Below are 26,973 nucleotides of genomic sequence, written 5' to 3'. Positions count from 1 at the left end.
CGGTAAGATATCACTTCAAAAGGCTTGCACACTTGGCCAATTTTGAGAGCTTCTCGCACAACATAACCCTCTGTTTTGAATTGTTTGTTTAATTAAGCACAAAATATGGTGTAATATAGTGCGACATAGTTGTGTTTCCTACAAAAAGCCAGGTACAGTGAAGCATCATCATTTGTTTTGAAGATTACCGTATCATATTTCAACAAGTGTTTCTATGTAACGTAATCCGCCCACCCTTTAAAGATATACCAAAACGGAAAAACTGCTATCAATCCATACAAGAAGCATATAGAATTCTGAGAAAAAAAACCTATCCATACAAATTTCAGAAAACCTAAAACCTATTATCATCAGCCGACAACAAGGAAAACCATAAATATTTAGTAAACACAACGATGGGAAACACTAATCTTACAGAAATTATGTAAAAAACCTAATCCTAAATTAAGTAGAAACAATTAATCTCATACAAGAAACATACATAATTCAGAAGAAAAAAAACCAATTCAGACAGAAATTCAGAAAACCTATCATCATCAGTCGGCAAAAAGGAAAACCCTAAATAATCAGTGAACACAACAATGAAAAAACCCTAATCTTACATAAATTATGGAAAAACCCTAATCCTACATTACCTTGAACATGAGAAGGAAATACACCAGAGCCAAAATCAGAAACAAACATCGTCATATAAGAAACATATAGAATTCAGAAGAAAAAAAAACCTATTCGTACAAAAATTCAGAAAACCTATTTTCACCAGTCGGCAACAAGGGAAACCCTAAATAATCAGTAAACGCAACAATGGAAAACCCTAATCTTACATAAATTATGGAAAAACCATAATCCTACATTAAGCAGAAACATTCAATCTCATACGAGAAACATAAAAAATTCAGAAGATAAAAAACCTAATCTTACAATAATTAAGAAAACCTATTATCATCAATCAACAACAAGGAAAACCCTAAACATTTAGTATACAATAAGCAGGAACAATCAATCTCATAAAAGAAACATACAAAAATTCAGAAGAAAAAACCTATTCGTAGAGAAATTCAGAAAACCTATTGTCATCAGTCGGCAAAAAAGAAAATCTTAAATATTCCGTAAACGCAACATTGGAAAACCCTATTCTTACAGAAATTATGGAAAAACCCTAAGCATACATTACCTTGAACATGAGAAGGAAATACATCAGAGCTAGAAGCATAAACAATCAATCTCATACAAGAAACATACAGAATTCAGTAGAAAAAAACCTATTTGTACCAAAATTCATAAAACCTATTATCATCCATCGACAACAAGGAAAACCCTAAATATTCAGTAAACACAACAATGAAAAACCATAGTCTGTCCTACATTACCTTGAAGATGAGAAGGAAATACACCAAAGCCAGAAGCAGAAATAGTCAATCTCATACAAGAAACATACATAATTTAAATAAAAAAACTTATTCGTACAAAAATTCAGAAAACTTATTATCATCAGTGGGTAACAAGGAAAACCTTGAACATCCAGTTAACACAGCAATGGAAAACCTTAATCTTCCAGAAATTATGGAAAAACCACAATCCTACATTAAGAATAAATAGTCAATATCATACAAGAAACATACAAAATTCAAAAGAAAAAAAACTATTCGTACATAAATTGAGAAAACCTATTATCATTAGTTGTTAACAAGGAAAACCTTAAATATCAGTAAACACAAGTACACAACAATGGAAAACCCTAATCTTACAAAAATTATGGAAAAAGCCTAATCATACATTACCTTGAACATGAGAAGGAAATACACTAGAGCCAGAAGCAGAAACAGTCAATCTCATACAAGAAACTTACAGAATTTAGAAGAAAACACATATTCATACAAACATTTATAAAAGCTATTATCATCAGTCGACAACAAGGAAAACCCTAAATATTCAGTAAACACAACAATGGAAAACCCTAGTCTTAAAGAAATTACGGAAAAATCCTAATCCTACATTACCTTGAACATGAGAAAGAAATACACTAGAGCCAAAAGCAGAAACAGTCAATCTCATACAAGAAACATACAGAATTCAGAGAAAAAAAAGAATTCAGAGAAAAAAACTATTCGTACATAAATTCATAAAACATATTATCATCAGTCGGCAACAAGGAAAACCCTAAATATTCAGTAAACACAATAATGGAAAATCCCAGTCTTACAGAAATTATGGAAATACCCTAATTCTACATTACCTTGAACATGAGAAGGAAATACACCCGAGCCAAAAGCAGAAATAGTCAATCTGAAACGCTTGTTAAGATTGGATGTTGAGAGATCTTTGCTCCAAGCAATTTCTGCATGTAGAGACACTTCTTGATGTTCTGCATTCCAACTCCAAACGGTATCTCAATACGGTGTTTCTGCATCGTCAACTAGTCCCAAAACTAATTTCGCAAAATTATCCTAGTTATCGCAATCCCCATTAAGGGACACTGATTTGATTTCACAAATATATGATTCTTCGAAATATTTTATATCCAACAGAATCCTCGTATTAGAAGATTTGTACGTATTTAGGACATGCGCGTGCGGAAAATAATATACCTTGTTATTGACAGTGGGTTCAAAAGGAATGGATCCAGCGATCTTGATCCACATACCAATATCAGCGACCTTGAAAGTATTTTTAAGGATATGTGTAGTAGGTATACTAATGGCAGAAGTGGGCGTTGATGGTGTCGATGAAGGTGTAGTACGTGTAATAATGGCAGAAGTGGACATTGATGGTGCTGATGAAGAAGTCATGGAAGTTGAGAGTTTATGAAAAATGAGAGAAATTAAAGGAAGTTGAAAAAAACCCTAATTTGTATTATGAATATATAGAAATCGAATGAAGGAAGACAAAGAGAAAACCTAACTTCCCTTCTTTTAGTTATTTATATATTTTCCAGTAGAGATTGTTTTTTTATCATGTTTAGCTATTATAAATTATTTAATGATTGAAACATCTTTAATTAAAATAAAAAATAATTATGATATATATATATATATATATATATATATATATATATATATATATATATATATATATATATATATATATATATATATATATATATATATGAGTATACGTAAACATCCGGATAGACAACATTGATAGTTGAAGATTGATCACTATCATCAATTATTAAGATCTTCAATCCTTTTCTAGTTTTCACACGAGATAAAGCGACATAAAATTTTCTATGTGTAAAAATCGGTCTTGGTAGGTATAGTCCAACATGAGATAATGTTTGCCCCTGACTTTTATTAATTGTCATTGCAAAATATAAACATACAGGAAACTGACTTCGTTGGAAAGTGATAGAAACATTAGCCTCTGAAGGAATAAGATTATTTCGTGGGATATAAACACGTTCTCTATTTTGAGCCTCATTAACGAATTGTGCACCGATGACATTTTTTCCCAATTCAAAAACAATCAAACGCGTTCCAATTCTATGAATGTTTGCTCTATGAGTCTCTAGGCTTTAGCAAATTAATTCTTCATGTTTTTCTAACTCTATTGGATGGATCCCAAACAGAGTTCGGACCCGCATTCCTTACCTGCTAGGTCATGGTAAGAATGCATAATTCAGGATCTACGAATGCTTGCTATGTCAATCTCTAGGTTCTAGCAAGTTAATCCTTAATGCATGGTACGAGAATCTACGAATGCTTGTTCTACCAGTCTCTAGGATTTAGCAAGTTAATTCTTCATGCTTTTCCAACTCTATTGGACGGATCCCAAACAGAGTTTGGACCCGCATTCCTTACTTACTAGGTCATGGTAAGAATGCATAATTCAGGATCTTCGAACGCTTGCTATGTCAATCTCTAGGTTTTAGCAAGTTAATCCTTAATGCATGGTACAAAAATCTACAAATGCTTGCTCTATCAGTCTCTAGGCTTTAGCAAGTTAATTATTCATGCTTCTCCAACTCTATTAGGCGGATCCCAAACAGAGTTTGACCCGCATTCTTTCCTCGCTAGGTCGTGGTAAGGATGCATAAAAGAGAATCTGCGAACGTTTTCTATGTCAATCCCTAGGTATTAGCAAGTTAATTCTCTATGCTCTTCTCCAACTCTACAGGACGGATCCCAAAATAGAGTTTGGACTCGTATCACTTACCCCTCAAGGCCGCGGTAAGAATGCAGAATCTTCATTAAGCATTCTCGACTTTATTGGAAATATAGAGTCGGCATTCGTATTCCTTACCAGGAAGCGAAATATGTTACAAGTGTATCTCGTAGCTATAAATTTCTCTCTTATAGCAAAATCGGATATGTCAATTCACAAACCTCGATATGGATAAGTTAATTGCGTCATTTATGCCTTTTCTTTGGTCAAATTTTGGGGTCTTCCATTATTTAATCACCCTCCGATCTGAACATGCGAGAACTGGCACTCTCGCACCCTTTAATGGAAGAGTAATTAAATAGGGGCAATTGTCATACCCCAAATTTGACTCACTAAGACTTGTCCCTTCTTATTTATTTTTATTGGCACATCATTTAAAATACGTATGTATTAAAATATATACGTATATAAGTGTGATCAAGATTATAAAATAGGTGTGTACTTCAATTTAATCTCTTAAACTTAACATCCATAAGATGTGAGGTCATTAGGTTTTATTAATTAAATGGGGGTATACATTAAATAAAAGTGTGTATTTAATTGGGCTTATTATTCATACAATATGAGGCTCCATTTCAAAATTCAAAATTATTTATAAACTTGGATTTTATAAACTTCCTTAGTTTATTTACAATATTTCGGATTTTTATAAATATTTGTTTAAAAATATAATAATTTACTTGTAAATTTTTTTTTAAAATAACAAATATGTGCTCGCCTTTCATATGCTTCCAATTGGGTTTTTATTTCAAATAAATAACATAGCACAATTGGTAAGGAATAAGGCTTTCAAGTAAGAAGTCATGGGTTTGAATCCCATAAGTGGCATTGTGATACTTTTTCTCCTATTTTTACTAATGGCAAATTTTGGACTAACGGCAAATTTTGGGCTTTTGGATATGGGTTATTTCCTTTTATGGATTTTTAACCTAATTTCCATATCTATAAAAAGTGGTTTAAATTTTAGGATCATAATTTTATTATTTTGGCCAGTGATTAAATCTCGTATAACATGAGGCCAACCTTTTTTTAACTTAACAATTTTTCAAATAACCTTTTTTATACCTTACCATCGATATTTTAAAACCTAAAGGCTTAATGAGTCCCCTTGAGTACAAGGGAGGCAAAGGGTGTCTAACACCTTCCTTTTGCCTAATTAACCTACTTACCCAAATCTCAATTTTTCTTTAATTTTAAGGGTTTTCCCATTTTTCCCTAAAATGTGGGTGGCGACTTTGTTTTTATTAAAATTTTTAAGCCGGTTGCCACATGATTAAGTGAAAAGTTGTTAACGCGGGAGTTTAACTTCGAATTGATACTATCATATATTTATTTCATCCCTTGCTTGGTAGCCCCAGAGTAGGAAGGTTGTTTCAAACTGGGTAAACAATTCCCTGTGTCTTTTACCTTTCTGCACTATTTTTCGTTACCGTGCAATCTTGTTTCATAAACCTCATCAATAGATATTTGTGTCGTGAAATATCATTCGACATCATATATCTGATACCAAAATTTCAATAGTGATGTATTGTTGGATTATGCATGAATTGGCTAGGATTTTGCACTACAAAACTCATATCCGGATGTGTGTTCGTTAAGTAGAGAAGACGTCCAATAAAGGTGGCAAAAGGTTGTAGGATCATGAGGAGTGACAAAGGTATCATAAAGTATTTTGGAATCTTTGATCATGGGAATAGGAGCGGGCTTAGAAGCAAGGAGGTCAGTGTCGCCTAGGATATCCAAGGATTATTTGTGTTGGCAGAGATGTATACCTTTGGTGGTGCGTGAGATTTCCATACCAAGGAAATGCTTGAGATTTCCCAAGTCTTTGATGCAAAAATTAGAATGAAGAAAATCCTTAACTGTTGTAATTTTAGAAGCTGAGTTTCCCATGAGGACTATGTCGTTGACATAGACGAGCAGAGCAGTGAAGGTAGCAGTAGATGACTTCATGAACAAAGAATGGTCGTATTCTGAATGGTGATATCCAAGGGAAATGAGGGCATATGAGAGCTTGTGAAACCATTGGCAACTAGCTTGACAAAGACCATATAAAGATTTGTGTAAGCGGTACACTTGATTAGGAGAAGTCGGCATTAATCCTGGTGGTAACTTCATGTATACGTCTTTGTGCAAATCACCATGAAGGCAGGCATTGTCGACATCCAGTTATTAAAGAATCCAACCTTTAGTAGCTGCAATTGAAAGTAAAAGACGAACAATAGTTAGTTTAGCAACAGGGGAAAAGGTGTCAAGGAAGTCTACCCCTTCTTGTTAAGTATATCATTTGGCCACGAGACAAGCTTTATGACGTTCAATTGAGCCACCAGCTCCATGCTTGACACGATAGACCCACTTGCATCCAATAGCAACTTTGTCATTTGGTAATGTGGTTAGAGACCATGTATTGTTAGTGGTAAGGGATTTGAGTCCAGTATCCATGGTATCAATCTAATGTTAGTATTTGATGGTCAAATGGCATGTTTGAGGTTCATTGGCATTAGTAATGGAAAAGTATAGTGTAGATGAGAAGGGGATAATTTCTGAAAGAAAAGGACAAAGTGTAATGGATATAAAAGGTTAGAAGTGGAGGATGAATTGTGAGGTTTATAATGGCAGTGGAAATCTTTAAGGTAAGAAGGAGCTTGGAGAGCTCTCGTGGATTTTCTTAGTGTGATTGTGTCAGGGGCTGGTTGAGTGGTAGAGAGATGGTTTTCAGGAAGAAAGTTGGAGGTAGAGGGGCTGCTAGTAGGTGACTCATGGGAAGGTGGAGATGCAATAGGTTTGGAAGTAGTAGGAGAGCATTGGAAGTAAGGGGGGGTCATCAAACATAAAGGCTGAAAAATCTGAATTAGTAAGAGCAGTGCTGTAATAGGATGTTGATGTACGTGCAGAATCAACAAAAGGAAAACTAGATTCATAGAAAATAGCATTCCTAGATATAAAATTTCCCTAGTAGAAAGGTAAAAAACAACATAATCTTTAGTACCAAATTTAAAACCCAGGAAAATATATTTGCGAGCTCTTGGGTCAAGTTTGGCATGATTTTGAGCCAAAGTGAAAAGATAGCATAAAGAACCAAAAACTTTTAATTGCATGAAAGTGTGATACTGATCATAAAGCATTTCAAAAGGAGATTTATGTTTCAAAACAGGGCTAGGCAATCTATTTATTAGATTAATTTCATGGAGAACAACATAGGACCAAAAACATTTTCGGAAGTGAGCATGGAAAAGAAGATTTCTAGTCACATTAAGAATGTGGCCATGTTTTCTCTCAACAACCAAATTTTGTTGGGGAGTAGCAGCACATGAACTTTGATAAATTTTACCAATTTTTTTATAGAAATCTGTACAAAGAAATTCAGATCCATTATCCTATCGAGAAGGATTCTCCAATGTTCAAAGGCTGCAACTTCCTCCAATTTGAATGGTGTTTTATGGAAGCATCTTTGGAAGGCTCCTTTGCACGAGTGGACAAAAAACTTCATCTGGAGGCTTCTTAACAACATCCTTCCAACCAACTGTAACTTGGAGAAAAAAGTTATTAAACTTTACATCTCATGTCCATTTTGTCACATGTTCCCTGAAACTATCAGCCATGTTTTTCTACATTGTGACTTCTAAAAGAGGGTTTTCTTCTCTTCCCCTTTTGTCATGTGTTTTCCTCTATCAGGTGACGTGTACGAATAGTTGTCTGATGTCTTGAAAAAGAAAGATTGGCATCTGGCCCAGGTGGTTTGTAGTGGGCTCTGGAATCTCTAGAATGCTAGAAACGCGGTCTTTTTGAAAAAAGGAAATTCCTAACCCGCAAGTGTTAACTTAGAATATTGGTGATGTTGTTATGGAGCTCAATGAATCCAGGAAATTTGCAAAGCTTCAGGCCCATGTTAACCAGCTATATTTTAAGCCTAAAAGCCATTGGACCGTCCAAGCCATTGAACGTGTAAAATGGACTAACAAACATAAAAATTAAAAAAAATCAACAATTAAACTCTCTGAGGTCCACCATCACCTTCCCATATCACAATTCATGAGTGTCACACTAGAAATTGTCCTTTACAACTCACTATTTCCAATCCTAGACGAACACCGACTCAAATTTTCAACATCGGATTATCCAGAACATGTGAACCAGACTAACAAACATATAAATTCAAATTCTTCAACAATCAAACTTCTGGAAGTCCACCATCGCCTTCCAAGATCACAATTCAAAAAGTGTCATACTAGAAAGGGTCTTTCTTAACTGACTTTTTCCAACCCTGGGCGAACACCGACTCGATTGTTTGACATCAAATTGCCAAAAATGTGTAAAGTGAACTGACAAACATAGAAATTAAAAATTTCAACAATAGGGCTCTCGGTGGTCCACCATCACCTTCCAATATCTCAATTCACAAGTGTCACACTAGAAATGGTCCTTCTCAACTGACTCTTTCCAATCTTGGACGAACACCGACTCAAATTTTCAACATTCGATTGTCCACAATGTGTAAAATAGAATAACAAATATCGAAATTCAAAAATATCAACAATGTGTAAAATAGACCGGTTTCCTAGCCGGTTCCCAGTTTGATCAGTCCGACCGACAGTTCTGGTCCGATTTTTAAAACACTGATCTTGACATCGGTATTGAGGATATCCACTTTCATCAAATGATATTCGAGCAATAAATATTATCTCAGCATAATAAAACCATGCATAAAAGCATATGGCTCCAAGGCCTCACATCACCAACTCAAATAAAATCAAAATGTAAGGAGATTAACACAATAATACTAAAAACATAAACATGAAAACAAACGAATCCCCGTGTTATATAACCAGAGCATGATGACTACCTAAAAACACGATAACAAAGAAATAGCTCTTTAACTATGTATTTGTAAGCAAGCACTCATACTCCCCGGTACCTGAGCGATGTCGTACAAAACATCATTTCAATAGAAGAGTGAGAGTTCATATCATTATAGAAATTTATAATAATAAACAATGTATAATTACAACACCACAAGAATTCCGCACACTTCCAACATACATGTACTTAACATTTATAAATACACAAAAGCATGTTTGTAAACATAACATAGCTCATTAGTTTCAAGATAAACAAGTAAACCAATAACAATCATCACCAAGTTCTGATTCACACACAATTAGCACATAAAACACAACAACACAAATTCACATCAACAATGTGACTCCAATGCAACTCTATGCGACCCAATGCGTATGCATATGGTACCAATCGTGAACAGCCAGATTCACACTATTCCAGATTCCCACTGTAGGATCAGAACCACCAAATTTTGAACATATATTATAATCACTCCAAATCCTCACCTTAGGACCAGAGACACCAATTAGGCATCAACCTCCCATAAATGCATGTGCAACAACAAATATAAGCAATTAAAACTATCTCTCAATCTTAATCATTCAAGCATATCACAATAATTCAACTCATTTGAATTATCCAACAATTGCTTAATCATCTATATCATGTATAATACTCAACAATGAAATCACATAGCATTTAACACCACAACACATCACAAATAAAATTTAGCAATCAATCAGGCCCGGCCTTAGGGAAAGACAAACAAGACCTTTGCATAGAGCCTCTATTTTTTTGTTACCTCTATATATATATATATATAAAGAATCTGATACATTAGTTCATTTTTAATTGTGTACGTACTGAATCAATACTGCTTTTAATATGTCATGGAATTTTCAATGTGCAGTGCAACTATCAACGTTTTGTAATTATTTAGCTTTATCTATTCGGAATACATAGGTGATAGGAATAACAAATTTAATGTATTATTTGTGATTAAATTTTTTTAACTGATTATTAATAATATCATGTGAATTTGAACTTTTTATTATAAACTAGGTCTTTTATTTTGTTTTAAGCAAATAGCCGAATTTTAAAAGTATTTATATATTATGTTTGATTTACAATTTTAATTATATTAGTTCATCAACTATTTTATATTGGTGAGAGTGGTTTTATATGAAATAATATCTTAATAATTAAGTTGCATTTTATTTTATTTTTACATTTAGTTTTAATTTATAATTTTTTTATTTCTTTATTTTTATACTTGGTTTATTGTGAAATATTCTTTTATTGCAATTTAAAGTAACATCAATTAGAATATTTAAACAAATTTATCTAAAACATAAAAAAGCTATTTAAATGCTAGAACTTATGATAACACACATACATTAAATCAATTGATTTTAAAGTAATTTATGTTATTCTCATTCAACATCAATTTCAAGCATACATATATGCATATATCGGTGGAAAGGATGATCATGCTGCAAACTGATATAACAACAATATTTTCGAAAATACATATTCGAAAATACCACAAAATATTTAAATCCAACGTTCAAATAATAATCAGGATTATTTTACCGATGAAGTTTTGAATCACATTAAAAATTAATTTTAAATACGTTTAAATATATATTTTCCAAAGATATTTTAAGATTTTCAAATATTTATTTCACGAACCTCAAAATAGTTGGAAGCCCAATAGGGAAATATTGTTGGACTAGAAAGGTATAAGAGTCGCAGAAACTCAAACACAATTTGAAAGAGAAGAACAAAAAGAATGGCTGAATTCGAATTCCAAGAGAGAAAATACGAACACGATCACAATCAGAATGATTCCTCTCCACAACCACCTGCTGCTGACGACCATCTCACCGACTTCAAATCTAACGTATACTAATTCCCCGTTCGTTTATCTCTGTTTTCTGCATAATTAGGGTTTTCCAATTGAATTGTATACAGGTGTTGCGACACTTATTACGGTTGTCGCAGTTTGAATGAATTAACCGTAATTTGTTCTTTATCATAAAAATCATGAATAATAGTATTGGTATCGGCACCTTCCGATACTGATATTGTTTCGTTGGCCCCGTTTTTCGTTGGCCCCGTTTTTTCGGTAACAGACGTTTTTTTTTTAAAGCATGATCTGAACTAAGTACATAAATAATAATGTTGTAATGATGGTTGTTTGTTGAAATTGTTTTTTTAGATAGAGTGTGATATTGTATTTGCTGATTGTGGTTTGAGAGTATACCTATTGGGTTCTTCTGGTTTGTCTGTTCCATGAAAGCATCTTTTTTACTTTATTTGCTGTGCTTATTTTTCACCCTAATTTTATATATGAATTGTCATTGCTGCTGTTGTCATGTTTGTTGTCATGTTTGAAGATATGGGTTTGTTTACGTTCTGTTAATCTTTTGATTGTTTTTTGGCAGCTTGATTCTCGTGATAATGAAAGAGATTCTTCGAGAAGCAGAGAAAAGGAGCTGGAGAATGGGAGAGAGAAGGAGAGGAAAAGGGAAAAAGGACGAGATAGAGAGAGAAGCAGGGACAGGGCCAGAGATAGGGAGAGAAGCAGGGAAAGGGGTAGAGATAGGGATAGAAGCAAAGATAGGGAACGTGATCGGGGCATGGAGAAGGAAAGGGTCAATGACTGTGATCACCATCATAGAGACCGACACATGGATCGTAGTGATAGAAGGGTGAGGGATAGAGATGACGATGATCAATATAGAAGCCGTGGCTATGACAGGTAAAAGTTATTTTTGACTTTAGTGCATCAGCATCAGTTTTTTTCATGTGATTTATTGGTCTTATTTGAAAATTCACAATTTTATAACCAGGACATTGGAAATGTTTTATTTTCAGACAATTGTTTTTTGCTATTCATATATTTTTTCCCCAATATTTATTATCTAACTTTGTTTGGTGGTATAGACGAAGGGACTATGATCGAGAGGATAGGCATAGGACTAGGCGCAGGTCTCGATCTAGATCAAGGTCAAGGTCTCGATCTGAGCATAGATCAAGGTCACGTTCTCCTTCACGCTCAAAAAGGTAAAGTCCCAGAAAGATCCTTAAGATTTGTGATTAAAGCGTGCCCTAACACATATTGCATATGTTAGTTAGGTCTTCCATTTATAACATTTCGTGTTCTATTTAGTTCACCAAATAGTTATAGGATGTGACAGGGGAGCTGGCATAATGTTGTGAATACATGTGGACTACTAATTTACTTAGTTAATTTAAGAAGCCATTTTATTGTAGTTTTCATGTCTAATATATCCTTGATAATTTAACTTGGTTTTTATAGTTTTTAACTCTAAAATTTTGTTACTAAGTTGCTTGAAGTTGCCACTACTTGAAATTTGTGGTACTAACAATCACTTATTTATAAATATGCACTCACGTGCTGGTCATTTGACTTGTAAAGGCTATACAACTTGAACAAGTGTTTTAGCTCTTAATTTTTACAAAGCCTTGGTTCACACATGTAATGATGATGGTATTAAATTTGCTGAAGCAGTGTTGTTGGCCTTTTGAGAATTTGGTGTGTTTGCTTTGTGTTGAACCTACAGCAAATGTTCTCTGAATCTGCGAGAAGAAGTTGCTGCAGTCGTGTCCAATATAGATTGAGTATGCTTGGGTGCCAAAATAAACACACTGTTCATTACAAATTTTTGGAACTTTACAGGCTTAAAAGTATCTATTAAAACTAAAGGGACTTGCAAGTTACCAAATATTTTAACCTTTTATAAACATTATGATTACACCACCTAAGGTGTGGCCAACTGACCAGGGTCTGTATATTCATTATTTCTAATTTCACAGTTGTGAAAGCTTGCTTTGCTTCTCAGTGTTTGTAACATATTTTAGATTTGTGTTAGACGCTCTTAAGTTAACTTTGAGTTATCATTTATTCATTCACTTTCCTCTGCATGAAAAGTAACATTCATTAGTGCAAAACTAATTTGTTTTACTTACAGCAAAAGGACTAGTGGTTTTGACATGGCTCCCCATGCTTCTGCGATGTTGGCCGGTGCTTCTGCTGTTGCAGGTACACTTTCCTCATGTGTATATTACGAACATTATTAATCTTAACTTCTTTCTTCCTTTTGTTGTTCTTGTTGATCCTAGTATGGAGTTTTTTTTTTTATCAAGTTACGGTGTTTACTTGGTAAGATAAGTTTCAGTTGCCACCCGGTATATAATTCCTGAATACTGGTTTCCTTGGTGTAATTTTGTCTTTCTTTTAACTTAGTGATATTCTGGAACTAAATGGTGCTTTGGTTTGTGTTTGGTGTTTGTTTGTTTTGTTGTATGTCCTATCTTATGTTCTAAGAAGGCAATGTTGGGCTACTAGCCCCAATGTGCTGCCAATGGGCGTGAGCCAACGTCTGTAGCTTTTATGTCCAAGGAGGAATCAATGCACCTGTTTTTTGGTGGGTCTTGTTCGTCTTCAACTGGAAACTATTACCTACTTTGGTAAACTTGCGAATATTATCCCTATTGTTTGCTTACAAATTACAGTATTGTTTAATCTTATTGGTAAAAATTTAATACATATGGAAAAATATTTATCAATGCATAAGCTCATGCTGGCTTTAGCAGGAGTCAGTTGATACCTAGTAATAATTTAACGGGATTGCAAAAGATGATATGCTTTTGTTGCACTTGCAGGTCAGATTACCGGTGCAAGTCCTGCAATTCCTGGAATGTTCTCAAATATGTTTCCCATGGCTACAAGTCAGGTATTTTTCTTTTTATTTCCAAATCTGGTTGTGCTAGACGAAGTTTTATCAATTTCACCATATTTTTTGTTTGTCTTCTGAAGTTGCAGCAATTTAATGCTCTCCCTGTCTTGCCAGTTCAGGCTATGACACAACAGGTAACAGAGGAATTTGTGAGAGATGATGTTTAACTTTTTCCCTTTTAGCATTACTTTGCTTTCTCTAATTTTGTCCCTTTTTGTTGTACAAAACATATAGGCTACACGACATGCTAGGCGGGTGTATGTTGGGGGCCTCTCTCCTACAGCTAATGAGCAGGTAATATAGGACATTATTATCTTTCCTTGTTGGTTTCTGAATGAGAATGGCCAAGCTAGTTTCTTATTTGCTAAATTCCCTATCTGCCATTTAGTTTCCAATTTCCACTTTTTTCATAAAATGTTGAAGCTTTTTAGAGTATGTTACGGGCTTAGTGCACATTCTCTATTACTGTTTTTTGTGAATTGAGTAGAAGCATGGTTAAGTGGAGAACACACCGCTGGATTTTATCTGGTTTTGTTTGTACTATTGAATTTTAATTTTTTGCTTCTAATTTTGTTATGCTACAGTCAGTTGCAACTTTCTTCAGTCAGGTTATGGCTACAATTGGAGGAAACACCGCTGGTCCAGGTACATTATGATCTTAAATGGATTCTGCCAGTTTGCTGACCTTATAGTATTCCTAATTGATTTAATCTTATTGTGCAGGTGATGCCGTTGTGAATGTTTACATTAACCATGATAAGAAGTTTGCCTTTGTGGAGATGAGGTCGGTCGAGGAAGCCAGCAATGCAATGGCTTTAAATGGAATTATTTTTGAGGTATCTTCTCCTTTAAATTATAACTGATTCTCAAGATCCTTTTGTTATGTGAGTATGCGAGTACGTATGTTAATGTTAATCCTAATTTCATTTTTTATTCAGAGTGCACCAGTTAAGGTCAAGAGACCTACTGATTATAATCCTTCTCTAGCTGCTGCCCTAGGTCCAAGCCAACCTAACCCAAACCTTAATCTGGGCGCAGTCGGCCTATCACCTGGATCTGCTGGGGGACTTGATGGTCCTGATCGGATTTTTGTTGGTGGAGTTCCTTATTACTTTACTGAAACACAGATCAGAGAGCTTTTAGAGACTTTTGGTCCTCTTCGGGGTTTTGATCTAGTGAAAGATAGAGAAACAGGGAATTCAAAGGGTTATGCATTTTGTGTTTATCAAGATCTTGCCGTTACAGATATTGCTTGTGCAGCTCTCAATGGAATAAAAATGGGTGATAAGACCCTTACTGTTAGACGGGCTAATCAAAACACAAACCCCATGCAGCCTAAGCCGGAGCAAGAGAGCATTTTGATGCATGCACAACAGCAGATTGCTCTCCAGGTATGATGGAATTGTTACTTTGGATTGTATTTTCTTGCATAGATCTTTTGTGCATATGTTTGAAATTTTAGTTGCTAAACTTTTGATTTTGTAGAAACTTATGTTACAGCCAGCATTAGTGGCAACAAAGGTGCTGTGTTTAACTCATGCAGTTTCTCCCGATGAGCTCAAAGATGACGAGGACTACGAAGAGATTCTTGATGATATGCGACAAGAGTGCTCCAAATTTGGTAATTGCCAATTTAGTTTGCTTACCTTTCCTTGCAAACTATATAACTTTCATATATTTACAGCCTCTTGTAGTCCCATAGATAATCAAAGCCTCCATAACTTCCTATCTCTATGCATACTTTACTACTTTCCTTTACACAATCTGCAGGTAATTTGGTGAATGTGGCGATTCCTCGCCCACGATCCGATGGTGAACTATGCCCTGGAGTTGGAAAGGTTTGTTCTTCATTATTTAGTTTTCTAAAAAGGGCATTTATGAATGTGTTTGTTGGGTCCAACGATTATATGCAATAGATTGTGGCTGTAGAATCAATTTTGTTCTTGTTGCAGGTATTTTTGGAGTATGCTGATGTTGCAGGTTCTGCAAAAGCTCGTGCGGGATTGAATGGAAGAAAATTTGGGGGAAATCAAGTAGTAGCTGTCTATTATTCAGAGAACAAATTTGCCGAGGGCGATTATGAAGGCTAATTGTGTCTGTCACTTGGATTGTATCTGAATTGAAGATTTATTTGCAGGGACTATTAAACTCATATAAGTCTAGGATTTGGATCTTCTCTTTCAATTTTTTTATCAATTCACGTTCATAGATTTGTAACGTTAAGATTCTAATTTATTTTAAATACTAATTTATTTTAAATAATATGATAAAATTATATCTGATCTTTAATCGCAGACGCAATCACATCTGATCAACCGAATAGTCTTTCTATTTTTTGTTTTATTACCAATTGTTATTCTAACATAGATAAGCAAATAACACTACTAAATTCATATCATCATATAACAATACGTCACAGATACAAATAGTCTCTAAATATTATAGTTCCTTACACTAAATGTAACTAATAACAATTGAAAAGATAAAAATTGAGATGAAACATGAAGATTCTCACACAGACACAAAATTATAGTTGAGCAAGTTGCTGAATGTTCATAGGGTAGACAAAGTTGGTGTTGCCACTAAAAGCCATTTTTCCCATCAAAATGTTAACTGCTTCTGTTGGATGAAATGCATCCCAAAACACATATTGGTTTCTATTAGGACATGGTGTTTGCATGGGTAGACAAGTAATTTGACCTCTGTTTCTTCCAAGTCCACAACACCCTCTATTCAGCTCAGTAAACCCTACACACAAAAACACTAGAATATTAGTCTTATAATAACCATAGACATATAGTTAACATTTGTGTCTTACATTGACACAACACAGAGACGTATGATTATGTTTTGAGTCATACCGTAGGATCTAGCATTGGAAAGTATTTCCTGGAACATGCGAGTACTGTCGATGAATATGAACTTAGAATCGGGTAGATTATTATTGAGATTGCCCAACATGGTCTTCACATTTTCATTGAAGGGTTGCACTAACAAGTTCACTTCTTGAGAGCAACTTCCACTCAAGCTTTGAGACAATATGCTTGGAGTACATCCCAATAACCCTAATCCCGCAATCACAAATCTCCTTGCTCCAAGACGATAAAGCCTCTATCATATCACACACACATCATCATCATAACACAAGATAAGAAAATAAGTTCATAATCTATTCTTATAATCAAATTGTTTCACATTCATCTTTTGCATCACAGTGAGTTTGTCAGAATCACGATGAGTCAGTGTAAATTGCGAAGAAACTTACATTGAGTTGGTTGTTATATGTTTGAACCAAGAGATTAGCATATTGTTGTCCATTGAACTGATTTCTTGTGTTATAATTAGGCATAAGATAATTGTTTAGGTAATCATTGCTTCCCATTCCAACAAAAAATATGCATCTTGCAAGTTGTGTGGCCAAATTAACTGGTCCAATATTTCCTCTAATCTGATTCAATGTGTCCTCAAAGTTCCTAAGTTGTTCATCAAACGGTATGCGTCCAACCTGCGGTAACAAAAATTGATTTTCAACGGATTAATTATTTTAAAGTTGATACCAGTTAAAATCGAGTTGAATGTAAAGTGATTTATGTTTTTACTGACAAAGTTTCTTCCGGTGGCATCAAGGATTCCAGCAGCAGCCGAAGCATAATTTACTCCTTGAAGTACTTCATTCCCTGTGGCTCCATTGTATGCAGGAATTAAGGGAAGTCCAAGCAATTCAGCTGCATTCATAAGAAAATAAAAAACCAATGAAACCTCTGAGTCATGGTTCAATTGATTCAACCGAATAATAAATAACAAAAAATTTTGTTAAGTACTAAAAGGAATTAACAAAATAAATGAATAATTCAAGAAATAAAGATTAGTTGAGTCAACCGTAGTTCAACTAATTCAAACTATGATATGATCGAAATCATACAAATTAGTCGATTTCTGGTTCAACCAGTTCGATTTTTAAAACATCGATGAATTTTGTACATTTTTTTTTATAAATTTATACTATAATGTAGTAGGTTGAAGAATGATTAAATATTAATTATATGATGTGACAGAGAGATTTATGTTATAGTATGAAAATGAATTTTGTTTGTTGTTGATAGGTTTAATTAATCTACCCAATTTGTGTAGGCATTGCAACATGTCCTATTTAATGCATTATCTATTTTAAGAAATCCATGAAAGTGATTTGTCTATCCTTTTGGTCATGTTCACCAAACAAAAACTCATTCATTGAAGAAAAAAGTGAAAGTCACTATTACCAATTACTTCATATAATAATTAAAAGTTAGATGTGGAAGTTGTTTACCCTATTCAAGTAGAAATTAAGACAAAAAAATGACAAATTGTCTTCCAATGGCAATTTTAAGTTAAACTGAATTGTCTGATCCTGATCAGACGGTTGTTATTTAAATTAAATTTTTTTAATTATAAAATAAAAAACAAATGTATTCTTTCTAAACTGTTCGATTAAAATCAAACAACTCATAATACTTTAATTGCATGAATGCGTCAAAATTTTGGCCGCACATGTTTCATTTTCAAAAAAATGTAAGACTCAAAAGAATTTATATTTTAAAGTCTATATATGACTGTCTTGAATAAATTTTATTATAAAAAATTTAAAATGTGTCACAGTTAAATTGCGCTTAAATAAATTTTTTAAACATATTTGTCACAGGTAAACCATAGATAAATAAGTCTTCTATTTATTTTATTGATCTGATTTAATAGTAATCGACTTACAAAGAATATCCAAAACCCTAATTAGTCCGGTCTGTCTAGACAAAAAGTCTTCTAAGGTATACTTATAAACCCTACTATAAAATTTCACAACCGAATATAGCTAAATTACAAACTAGAAGAATATTTTTCTTCTAAGGTATACTTCTAAATCCTAGAATAAAATTTTAATCATGCATATGAAAAAATTAAAACTATATATAAGTAAGAAAAATGATGAATAAAAGAGGAGGGAGTGTAAGTAGTATACCTATTTCATCAACAATGGTGTAACCATTAGAGAATCTACCAGTTGGACCTCCATTGAAATCAATACCATATGGATAATAATTAGCCTTAGCTAAAGAAGCCATGTTGTTATTGTTACCATTATCAATGAGTGAGTCACCAAATATGAACATGGCAGGAACATTTTGGCCTTTGATTAATACAACACCATTCAAAAAAACCATGAAAATCACTAAGAATATTGAAGATACTTCAACAAACTTAGCCATGAAATTTTTTGGAAGTTGTGAAGAGAAATAGTTACTATATTGAGATGAATGTGTTTGAAGTGAAGGAGTGGGAGAGTTTAATATAGGAGGTGGTTGAAAAATAATTAATGTTTTCATCTGTTATGTACGTTTGCAGTAATTATTGTAGTCCCCATTGTGAACATGTTCTTTAGGGTGAGATAATAACCATGCCAACGCTCCACTTATTCATGAGAAAAGAATATACATTGTGTGATTAATTTTTTTTTATATATAATTATTAATATAAGAGGAGAAAGAAAATAAATTTGTATTTTTCAATTGGGCTAGTATAATATAAATAGACTAGCTCTGATTAGACATGGACCTATGTATGGTCTTGTTCTGAATCATACAACTCACAACAAGAGCCAAAACATGCAAATATTTACAAAAGCACATGGTTTTCATAGTAAATGCATATCCGTATTAGTCAACACTTTGTTGTTCAAGTCCACTATAGAAGGATATGTTTCCAACTATTATTCTTGTATAATGGCTACACTAATGCCAAAATAGGGGTGGAAGCAAGTGCCTTTGCCTCTATAAATTAGAGAAGTATACATAAACCCTAATAATCCTAAAAACTACTCCATTTTTAATTGTCACTTTTGTAAAAAAATTATGTTTCTTTTTTAATTGTCGTTTTTAAAGTTTAAAGTAATGTTAGTGATAATTTTGTCAAAATTACCCATAATTATTTATTATAGATAAAGAAAAAACAAATTAAAATCATAAAAAGTTAAGGGTATTATGTATCAATGACGACAGGTTCAACAAAACGCTCAGGAGGGTAGGACTATGAAACACACTACATCAATTAGAGAGTAGCCATTTTCAAGAGATATATGAACTTGTCTATAATAGTCGATGATGGAAAACTGATTATTGAGTTGTGCTCCAAAGTGGATGGGGATAAAATTATCCCCTAGAGGATTCCCCCATGCATTTTTTGCATGTACATACCGGTCGTTCATGACCTAGGGATGCTCATACTCTTCACCCACTTTGAATCTGAGGTCGTCGTGACCATAACTCCACTCCCTTACAAATAGCACCCAATGGTTGAGACTTCTTAAGGGTGTTCAGAATTGTCTATCGATGCCTATAGGTTAACCCCACCATTGAAACCTTTTTCTCTTTCTACGATACTAATGTAGGGCCTAAACCCAGTTGACTGACTTTAATCACCCTGTTAGGGAGAATCTTATTCACCCCCACTCTAACCATTATAAAACTAGAAACATAAGTTTGTGAGAGGGTGAGGGTGAGATGGTGCTTCTGTGGTCACTTCCAAGGAAGATGGTGCCCATCACTTTCCGCTATACTGGATGAAGAGTCCCTTGACCATAATTAGTATGATTTGAGTTCTTAACCAAAAAGGAGAGGGATGTGGTAAATTCCTAGGATGAACTTAATATTATGAGTTCTAAGAAGATTATGAAACTCGATCGAGGTGATGATCATAAATTTGACGAATACACGTAAGTTTAATTTCTGTATGCAATTTCGAGAGCTCTCTTGATGTTTGATAATGATCACCCTTTTTCTTTTATAAAGAATGGCTCCTTTGAATAATGATAAAAGAAAAGCGCGTTTGGCGAATAAAAAGACCTCTTGAGGAATGGAGTGGACTGAAATTTCTAAAAGTCATGCAGGAGACATCATGATAAAGGGAGGCAAAAGAGGTGATATGGACGTCATTATGAATTCCAAACCTCTTAAGATGATGAAACCTGAGGGAAAAGCTGAAAAACGAGTTTTTGGAGTGTCAAGACAAATTTTTAGAACGTGTCAATGAGTAGTTGACCTTCATGCATAAGGAACAATGCCCTATGTTTATTTACTTGTCAGTAAATGACACCCTCAACTAAGTATGGTATACGATGTTGAAGATGAGGAAAATTATATTTACATTCTCAGCAATGTGTCACAGGATGACGATATGCAATATTATAAGACCGAACGCCTAAATCTAGCCATCGTTTGTGAAGCACGGGTACTCCGTTTTATGCAAAGTGCCAGTACTAGGTACGTACCGGGTACTGATACGTGTACGATACTCGTGTGGTACGTACCAAATGCGTACCTTTTTTTAATATTTTTTTCATGTTTGGTACGCGCGTTGGTATATGTATCGACAAAAAATATAATTTTTTTCTTCAATCCAAACATTTTAAAGCTATTTTAGTGAGTCAAATTTAAGTTTTTAATTTATTTATAATAGAAGAGGTAAAAAATTAATTATATATAGTCTTATATTTTTGAATGCCTACGCTGCTGCTATGCACCTTTCATATTTCAGTCTTTGACTTCATGAATTATTGACACGTTTCAAATGTGATATTTTTATGTTATTGATCTTGACTTTTTTTTAAAAAATAAATTCTTTTATAATTTTGATGTTTTGTTATGATTTAAACAATATAATTCTTTCATAATATTTTTTTGATAATATAATTATAATTTAAAAAATTATAGTGACGTATCGGTATCTCAATTTTTCAAAAAATGACGTATTCCGTACTCGTACCTGTATCAGATACTAGGTACGTACCCGAATCGGTGCAACGCAGATCATCATCACCATATCAAGAAGGTTAAAGCCCTATTTCAAGAGCCAAAGATTAGTGTTGAAGACTAATTATCCCATAAGTTGCATCCCAAGAAAGCCTGACCTTACTTGAAGGATGATATCTTGGTCCATTAAGCTATATAAGTATGAGACAACCTTTATTTCTAGGACGACAACAACAAAATAAGATCATTTTCAATCAATTAAGTTTTTTTTTTTACTTTATTATTTTAACTCAAGAAATTTTTTACACACATGGTGTGGGGACATGAAGGTGATGTATATGTATGTACTTAGTTGAACATTGCTTGCCGTCTTCTGCATATTTTGCAGAAAGATAAGGTCAATTGAAAGAGATGTGCTATTATTGTCATCTAAAAGAAGAAGGTAAGTAAGTTGAGTCATAAATGTATCTTGCGTGAAAAATTATTATTTCTAGTACAATTTCATCTCTATGAATCATTAAAGCTAGTTCCTTCATTTTTAGACAAGTGATTTGGACCAAGATATTTTTTGCTCCATTAAACCAAATCACACAAACAAGTGAGTGCATATCAAATCATTCAAATATACACATGAGTATTAAATACTACCTATGCTAGAAAGGGTTGATCACAAGCTTTAGTCTCTCATATTATTATTCATTAATTGACAAAGTTATACCATTTGTGTTTTGGCTAGTTGTGTCTTCAGCACGTAATTGCAGAGACTAATTCTTCAAATTAAAAACAATTGTAATAGATGACAAATTTCTCGTTTAAAAGATTTAACACTACTGTATGTTTACGATTGAGTTCGAATCTAAGACTTATGATAAAAATGAAAGAGACCCTTACCATCTCATTCAAGTGCTTTTAGATGTGTCGTGTCTCTTTTGTGTATGCCGTAACTAATGGAAATTATAAAATTAAGGTAAAATTAATTTTTGAATTGATCTCTAAATGTCTCTAATTATAAGTATTAATTATTTTTTCATATTTATTAAAAAAGTTGATAATGATTTTAATGTGTCTATTTTGTATGAAGAATATTTTAAAATATTATTTATAGATTAATTTGGTTAACTTAAACTTTTCATCTTACACTTTCTAACTTACAAAAAAAAATCACGATGAATAAATAGTTATTAGTAGCATAATTCCGTTTTGTTCTTTATTGACACTGACGGTTTGAAAGTGTTGCAAGCGTGATTTGCAACACATACAAATAGTCACAACCTAAATTTTATGGTTTGTCAATTTGTTATGACTTTTCTAACTATAAAAGGGCCTCACTCTCTTGCACATGTATCTCAATCAATCATTCATTCCACCTTTCTCTCAAATTTGCTTTGACCTCTCTTTAATTCCTCAATCTTTGAAATAACTTGAAAGTCAAGTAACCCAACAATTTGGTATCAAGAACACTAGTTCGATTCATAGCTTCCATCAATGGAAAATAGAAATACAACCTCCAATCAATTCCTAATCAATCTAGAAGTGCTCAAGGGGGAATATTATGATAGATGATGCGCATAAATGAAAGTCAAATTCAAATTTTAAGACATGCTTGAAATCATGAATGACAGTTTCTTGGCATTTGAGGAAACAATACGAGAACACGCATATGAATAATGGCAAAGCAATCGTAGATTTATTCTAAAAATTAGTGTTGCTGACCAATCAAATGAAATCATGTAAAGAAAAGATAACTCAATTATAAAAAGTGGAGAAGGTTATAAGAGTTCAACCTGCCAAAATGGATCACATAGTCGCGGCCATTGAAGATTCTAAAGATCTATCTGAAATGAAGCTTGAAGAATTGAAAGCATCTCTGGAAGCTTTTTCATTCATCAACAAAGAGAAAGAAAAGTGGAAGAAGAAGTGGAATGGAAAATGGTTCAAGCAAGAATTCAAGAATTCAAGGAGAGACAAAACAAGAATGACGCCTCTCACAAGAGCCAAAATTCAAGAAGGAAGTAGAGATTAATGAAGACCAATGCTAGTTGCCAATAGTTTGGACACTATGCTAGAGATTGTTACTTTAACAAAGAATAAAATAGAAATAGCAAAGGTGTAGTACAATTTGAAAATGTAGGAAGTAATGACTATGAAAAGGTCATTTTGATAGCCATCACACACTTGACACAAGAAAAAACCAATGTGTGGTTCCTTGTCATAGGTTGCAACAATAATATGACAGACAACAAGAGTTGGTTTATCAAGCTTGATGAATCAATAATAAGATCCATTATATTTGGATATAATATCTTGGTTACATCAGAAGAAATGAGAAACATTCTTGCAAAGATAAATGATGGACAAGAAGCAATCATAAGTGACGTTCGGCATGTTCCTTTAATTGCAAGCAATCTGATAAGTTTGAGTCAATTTCTTAACAAGAACTATACAATGATGTTAAGATAAGGATCTCAAGGTGTTTGATGCACGTTCCAAGATGATCTTGAAGGCACCCATGCCAAACAACAAAACATTCAAAATTATGACCAACATACTAAACCATCAATTAATGTCTTGCATCAACCACAAATGAATACCAAAATTGGATGAGGTATAGACATCTTAATTTTAGATGTCTTGCATCAACCATAAATGAAAATAATGTAATGCATACGAAGAAGATGGTGCATGGAGTTATAGCACTTTAACCAAATTTGATAATTTTTGTGAGAAATAAGGAATTGAGCATGAAGTTATAGCACTTTAGACACCTCATCATAATGATATTGTTGAGAGAAAGAATAAAATCATTTTGAACATGGCAAAAAGCATGCTCAAGGCAAAGCAAATGCCAACCCATTTATAGGGTGAGGCTACCGTCAACTGCAGTCTACATCATTAATAGTTGTCCAATAAAAAATAGCAACAAGACATGAGGCTTGGTCAGGTTTGAAATCAAGTGATGGACACTTCAAGATTTTATGCTCATTATGATACATGCATGTACCTGAGCAGCTCATAAGGAAGCTAGCTGATAGAGGTTAAGCCACAATATTGGCTGGATATCATTCCATAGATGCCTACAAATTATTATCACCAAATAAGAATAGGGCGATGATAAGCATACATGTGCAATTTGATGAGAACGAAGGATGAAATTGGTTGAAAGTTATAAGAAGTCCAATGCAAGAATGTGAAAGTCCAAGCGGCATAAACACAACTCTAAGACGATGACCAAGAAATTGATATTGCACAAATTCAAGAAGTAGGGAGGATAATAAGAACCCGAACTCAATCAATTAGATTGAGTAATTATGAAATATTTCCTGATCAAGCAATAAGAGATAATGGTGATTTGATTGAATAAGTTATGATGGTTGAATCAGAACCCGTTAATCACAAGAAAACTATGAAAGATGAGAATTATCAAGGCACAATCAAGTGAGAGCTCAAGGACAGTGAGAAGAATAAAAATTGAGTACTGGTCAACCACTTGGGTAAGCAATTCATATACAGAGGAAGATTCAACGCTTTCTTGATTGATTCAAAATTCTCATTCCTCACTATTCACTCGAGTGATTCAACCACATCTTGGTTGCAAGATGATTCCCGTGCACAATGATTTGAAAAAGAAAATGGAATCTTTGAAAAAGGAAAATGAAATAGAAGAGAGAAATTAGGACTTAGAAGAAGAAAAGGATAATATTATTGATTCTGCAAAGTTACTCCCTGTCTTAATTCACAACTGTGAAGTCTCTTATAAAAAAATGGGATTATCACAAATGCAGAAGTCACCTCCTATTTATAATTAGACTACTTGCATATTAAGTAATGTTAAACTAACTAACTTAAGCTCCAAAAATTTGTATTTGACTCTCAGTTGAATACATACAACTTGATCATTACAAACTATATTCGACTCATACTCTATCGAATACAGAAAACTTTGACTCTGTCAAATCTTGAACTTACTCACATTCTTAACAGAATCAAATTATATATTTAACACACCACCTAATTAATTGTGTCTATGCTATCCACATTCATCATAATTCTAAATCTCTTAAATAATTTCGCCTGCATAACCTTCATCATAATGTCTGCAATCTAATTCTCAATCATGTAGTGTTCCAAGTCCAACTTCCCATTTGTTACTTGCTCTCTAAGATACTGGAATCTTATCTCAATGTGTTTGCTTCTTCCATGTACTATCACATTCTTGGCCAAATTGATATATAGCAGGCATGTTATCAATTTTCACGATCATTGCTCAATGATTCTCACTTGCAATTTCTTTGATCAGATTCAATATCCATGTTTCTTAAAATGCACAAAGAGATGAAACTATGTATTCAACCTCACATAATGATAGAGCTACGAGTGGTTCTTTTCTTGAGCTTCAAGTATGTGGTGCACCTCCTAGCATTAAAATATAACCAACTGTAATTTTTTTATCTTCAATATCACCATACTAACTCGAGTTAGTGTATCTCACTAGTTTTCATTCCTTTCCTTCATCATTGCAGGAAACAAAATTCCATAGTCGAGTGTTTCTTTGATATACCTTATTATTCTTTTTGCTATTGCGAGATGAGATGACTTTGGCTTTTGCATGAATCTACTCACCATATTCGTATTGTATGCTAGATCAGGCCTTGTGTGACAAAGGTATATTAGTGATCCAATAAGTCTTCTATACCAAGTTTAATTGACTTCATCTTCATTCGAGTTCTTCATCAATTGCACTCTTGGTTCAGCCAGTGTCAAAATTGCATTGCTATCCTCCATCTCAAATATTTTGAGTATCTCCCTTGCATATCTTCTTTGGTGCATCATCGGGCCTCTACTACTCTTGTATAATTCTATACCAAGGTAGTATGAAATGTTGCCTAAGTCAAACATTTTGAATTCCTTGCTCAGGTCACCTTTGAAGTCTTCTATTTGTTCCTTGCGGCTGCCTTTTATCAACATATCGTATACATAGAGACATAGTATAAGCAATTTTCTCCTGTTTCTTTTAACATATACACCATACTCAGTTGTGCACTTTACAAACTCCATCTCCCTTAGAAAACCATATATCTTCTTATTCCAAGTTCTTGGAGCTTGTTTGAGTCCACACAGGGCTCTATGCAACATGTATACCTTGCTTTCTTGATCTTGTTTCACAAACCCAAGTGGTTATGCTACATAAACTTATTCATCTAAGGGGCCATTAAAAAATGCATATTTTATTTTAGAGCGGTGCGTCAGATTATTTATTTTCTTGTCGTTTAATTTATAAAATAGTAATTTCATCAATTTTTTCCTTCCATCTAAAAAGAAGAGAGAAAATATATGTAGCAAAACATACGTAAATGTGGACAACTTAAATGATATAATTGAAACAGAATAAAAAAAATTAAATTAGAAAGTTAATACGGAATAAGTGA

General features: G+C 33.5%; 2 protein-coding genes across 10 annotated transcripts in view; one reads left to right on the top strand and one right to left on the bottom strand.

Moving 5' to 3' along the window:
• LOC131593534 (splicing factor U2af large subunit B-like) overlaps positions 1–16,099 on the top strand; it is an 82,511-nt gene extending 66,412 nt beyond the window's left edge. The window contains exons 1-13 of one of the 9 annotated variants that reach the window (XM_058866060.1): positions 10,707–10,906; positions 11,451–11,767; positions 11,953–12,072; positions 13,002–13,072; positions 13,696–13,766; positions 13,856–13,903; positions 14,004–14,063; positions 14,354–14,414; positions 14,493–14,605; positions 14,708–15,160; positions 15,255–15,390; positions 15,540–15,607; positions 15,722–16,099. In XM_058866060.1, coding sequence (XP_058722043.1) covers positions 10,796–10,906; positions 11,451–11,767; positions 11,953–12,072; positions 13,002–13,072; positions 13,696–13,766; positions 13,856–13,903; positions 14,004–14,063; positions 14,354–14,414; positions 14,493–14,605; positions 14,708–15,160; positions 15,255–15,390; positions 15,540–15,607; positions 15,722–15,859 — 1,767 coding nt within the window. In that variant the 5' untranslated portion in view covers positions 10,707–10,795 and the 3' untranslated portion in view covers positions 15,860–16,099. Of the gene's footprint in view, positions 1–10,706; positions 10,907–11,450; positions 11,768–11,952; positions 12,073–13,001; positions 13,073–13,115; positions 13,501–13,695; positions 13,767–13,849; positions 13,904–14,003; positions 14,064–14,353; positions 14,415–14,492; positions 14,606–14,707; positions 15,161–15,254; positions 15,391–15,539; positions 15,608–15,721 lie in introns of those variants that run through there. The other 8 variants (XM_058866059.1, XM_058866067.1, XM_058866066.1 and 5 more) reach the window with 8 other exon arrangements.
• A 38-nt stretch (positions 16,100–16,137) lies between these two features.
• On the bottom strand, positions 16,138–19,070 carry LOC131593536 (GDSL esterase/lipase At1g71691). Its single transcript, XM_058866075.1, has 5 exons — positions 18,763–19,070; positions 17,373–17,494; positions 17,035–17,274; positions 16,631–16,880; positions 16,138–16,517 (listed from the first exon to the last, which is right to left on the bottom strand). Exons 1-5 carry the CDS (start codon positions 19,007–19,009, stop codon positions 16,297–16,299), a joined length of 1,080 nt encoding a protein of 359 aa, XP_058722058.1. The 5' UTR covers positions 19,010–19,070; the 3' UTR covers positions 16,138–16,296.
• Positions 19,071–26,973: the final 7,903 nt, after the last annotated feature.

The sequence above is a fragment of the Vicia villosa genome, linkage group LG3, assembly GCF_029867415.1.
Source record: "Vicia villosa cultivar HV-30 ecotype Madison, WI linkage group LG3, Vvil1.0, whole genome shotgun sequence".
Taxonomy (NCBI): Eukaryota; Viridiplantae; Streptophyta; class Magnoliopsida; order Fabales; family Fabaceae; genus Vicia; species Vicia villosa.
The sequence above is the reverse complement of the archived record's forward strand: the minus strand, read 5'-3'. Positions and strand labels throughout refer to the sequence as shown.

What these genes read in the sequence shown, in the direction of transcription:
- LOC131593536 (XM_058866075.1), bottom strand. Translation starts at nt 19,009, where the DNA reads ATGGCTAAGTTTGTTGAAGTATCTTCAATATTCTTAGTGATTTTCATG. An exon ending in ATGCCACCGGAAGAAACTTT is followed by an intron (nt 17,275 to 17,372) that starts GTCAGTAAAAAC and finishes TTGTTACCGCAG; the next exon opens with GTTGGACGCATACCGTTTGA. An exon ending in TTCCAATGCTAGATCCTACG is followed by an intron (nt 16,518 to 16,630) that starts GTATGACTCAAA and finishes TTTTGTGTGTAG; the next exon opens with GGTTTACTGAGCTGAATAGA.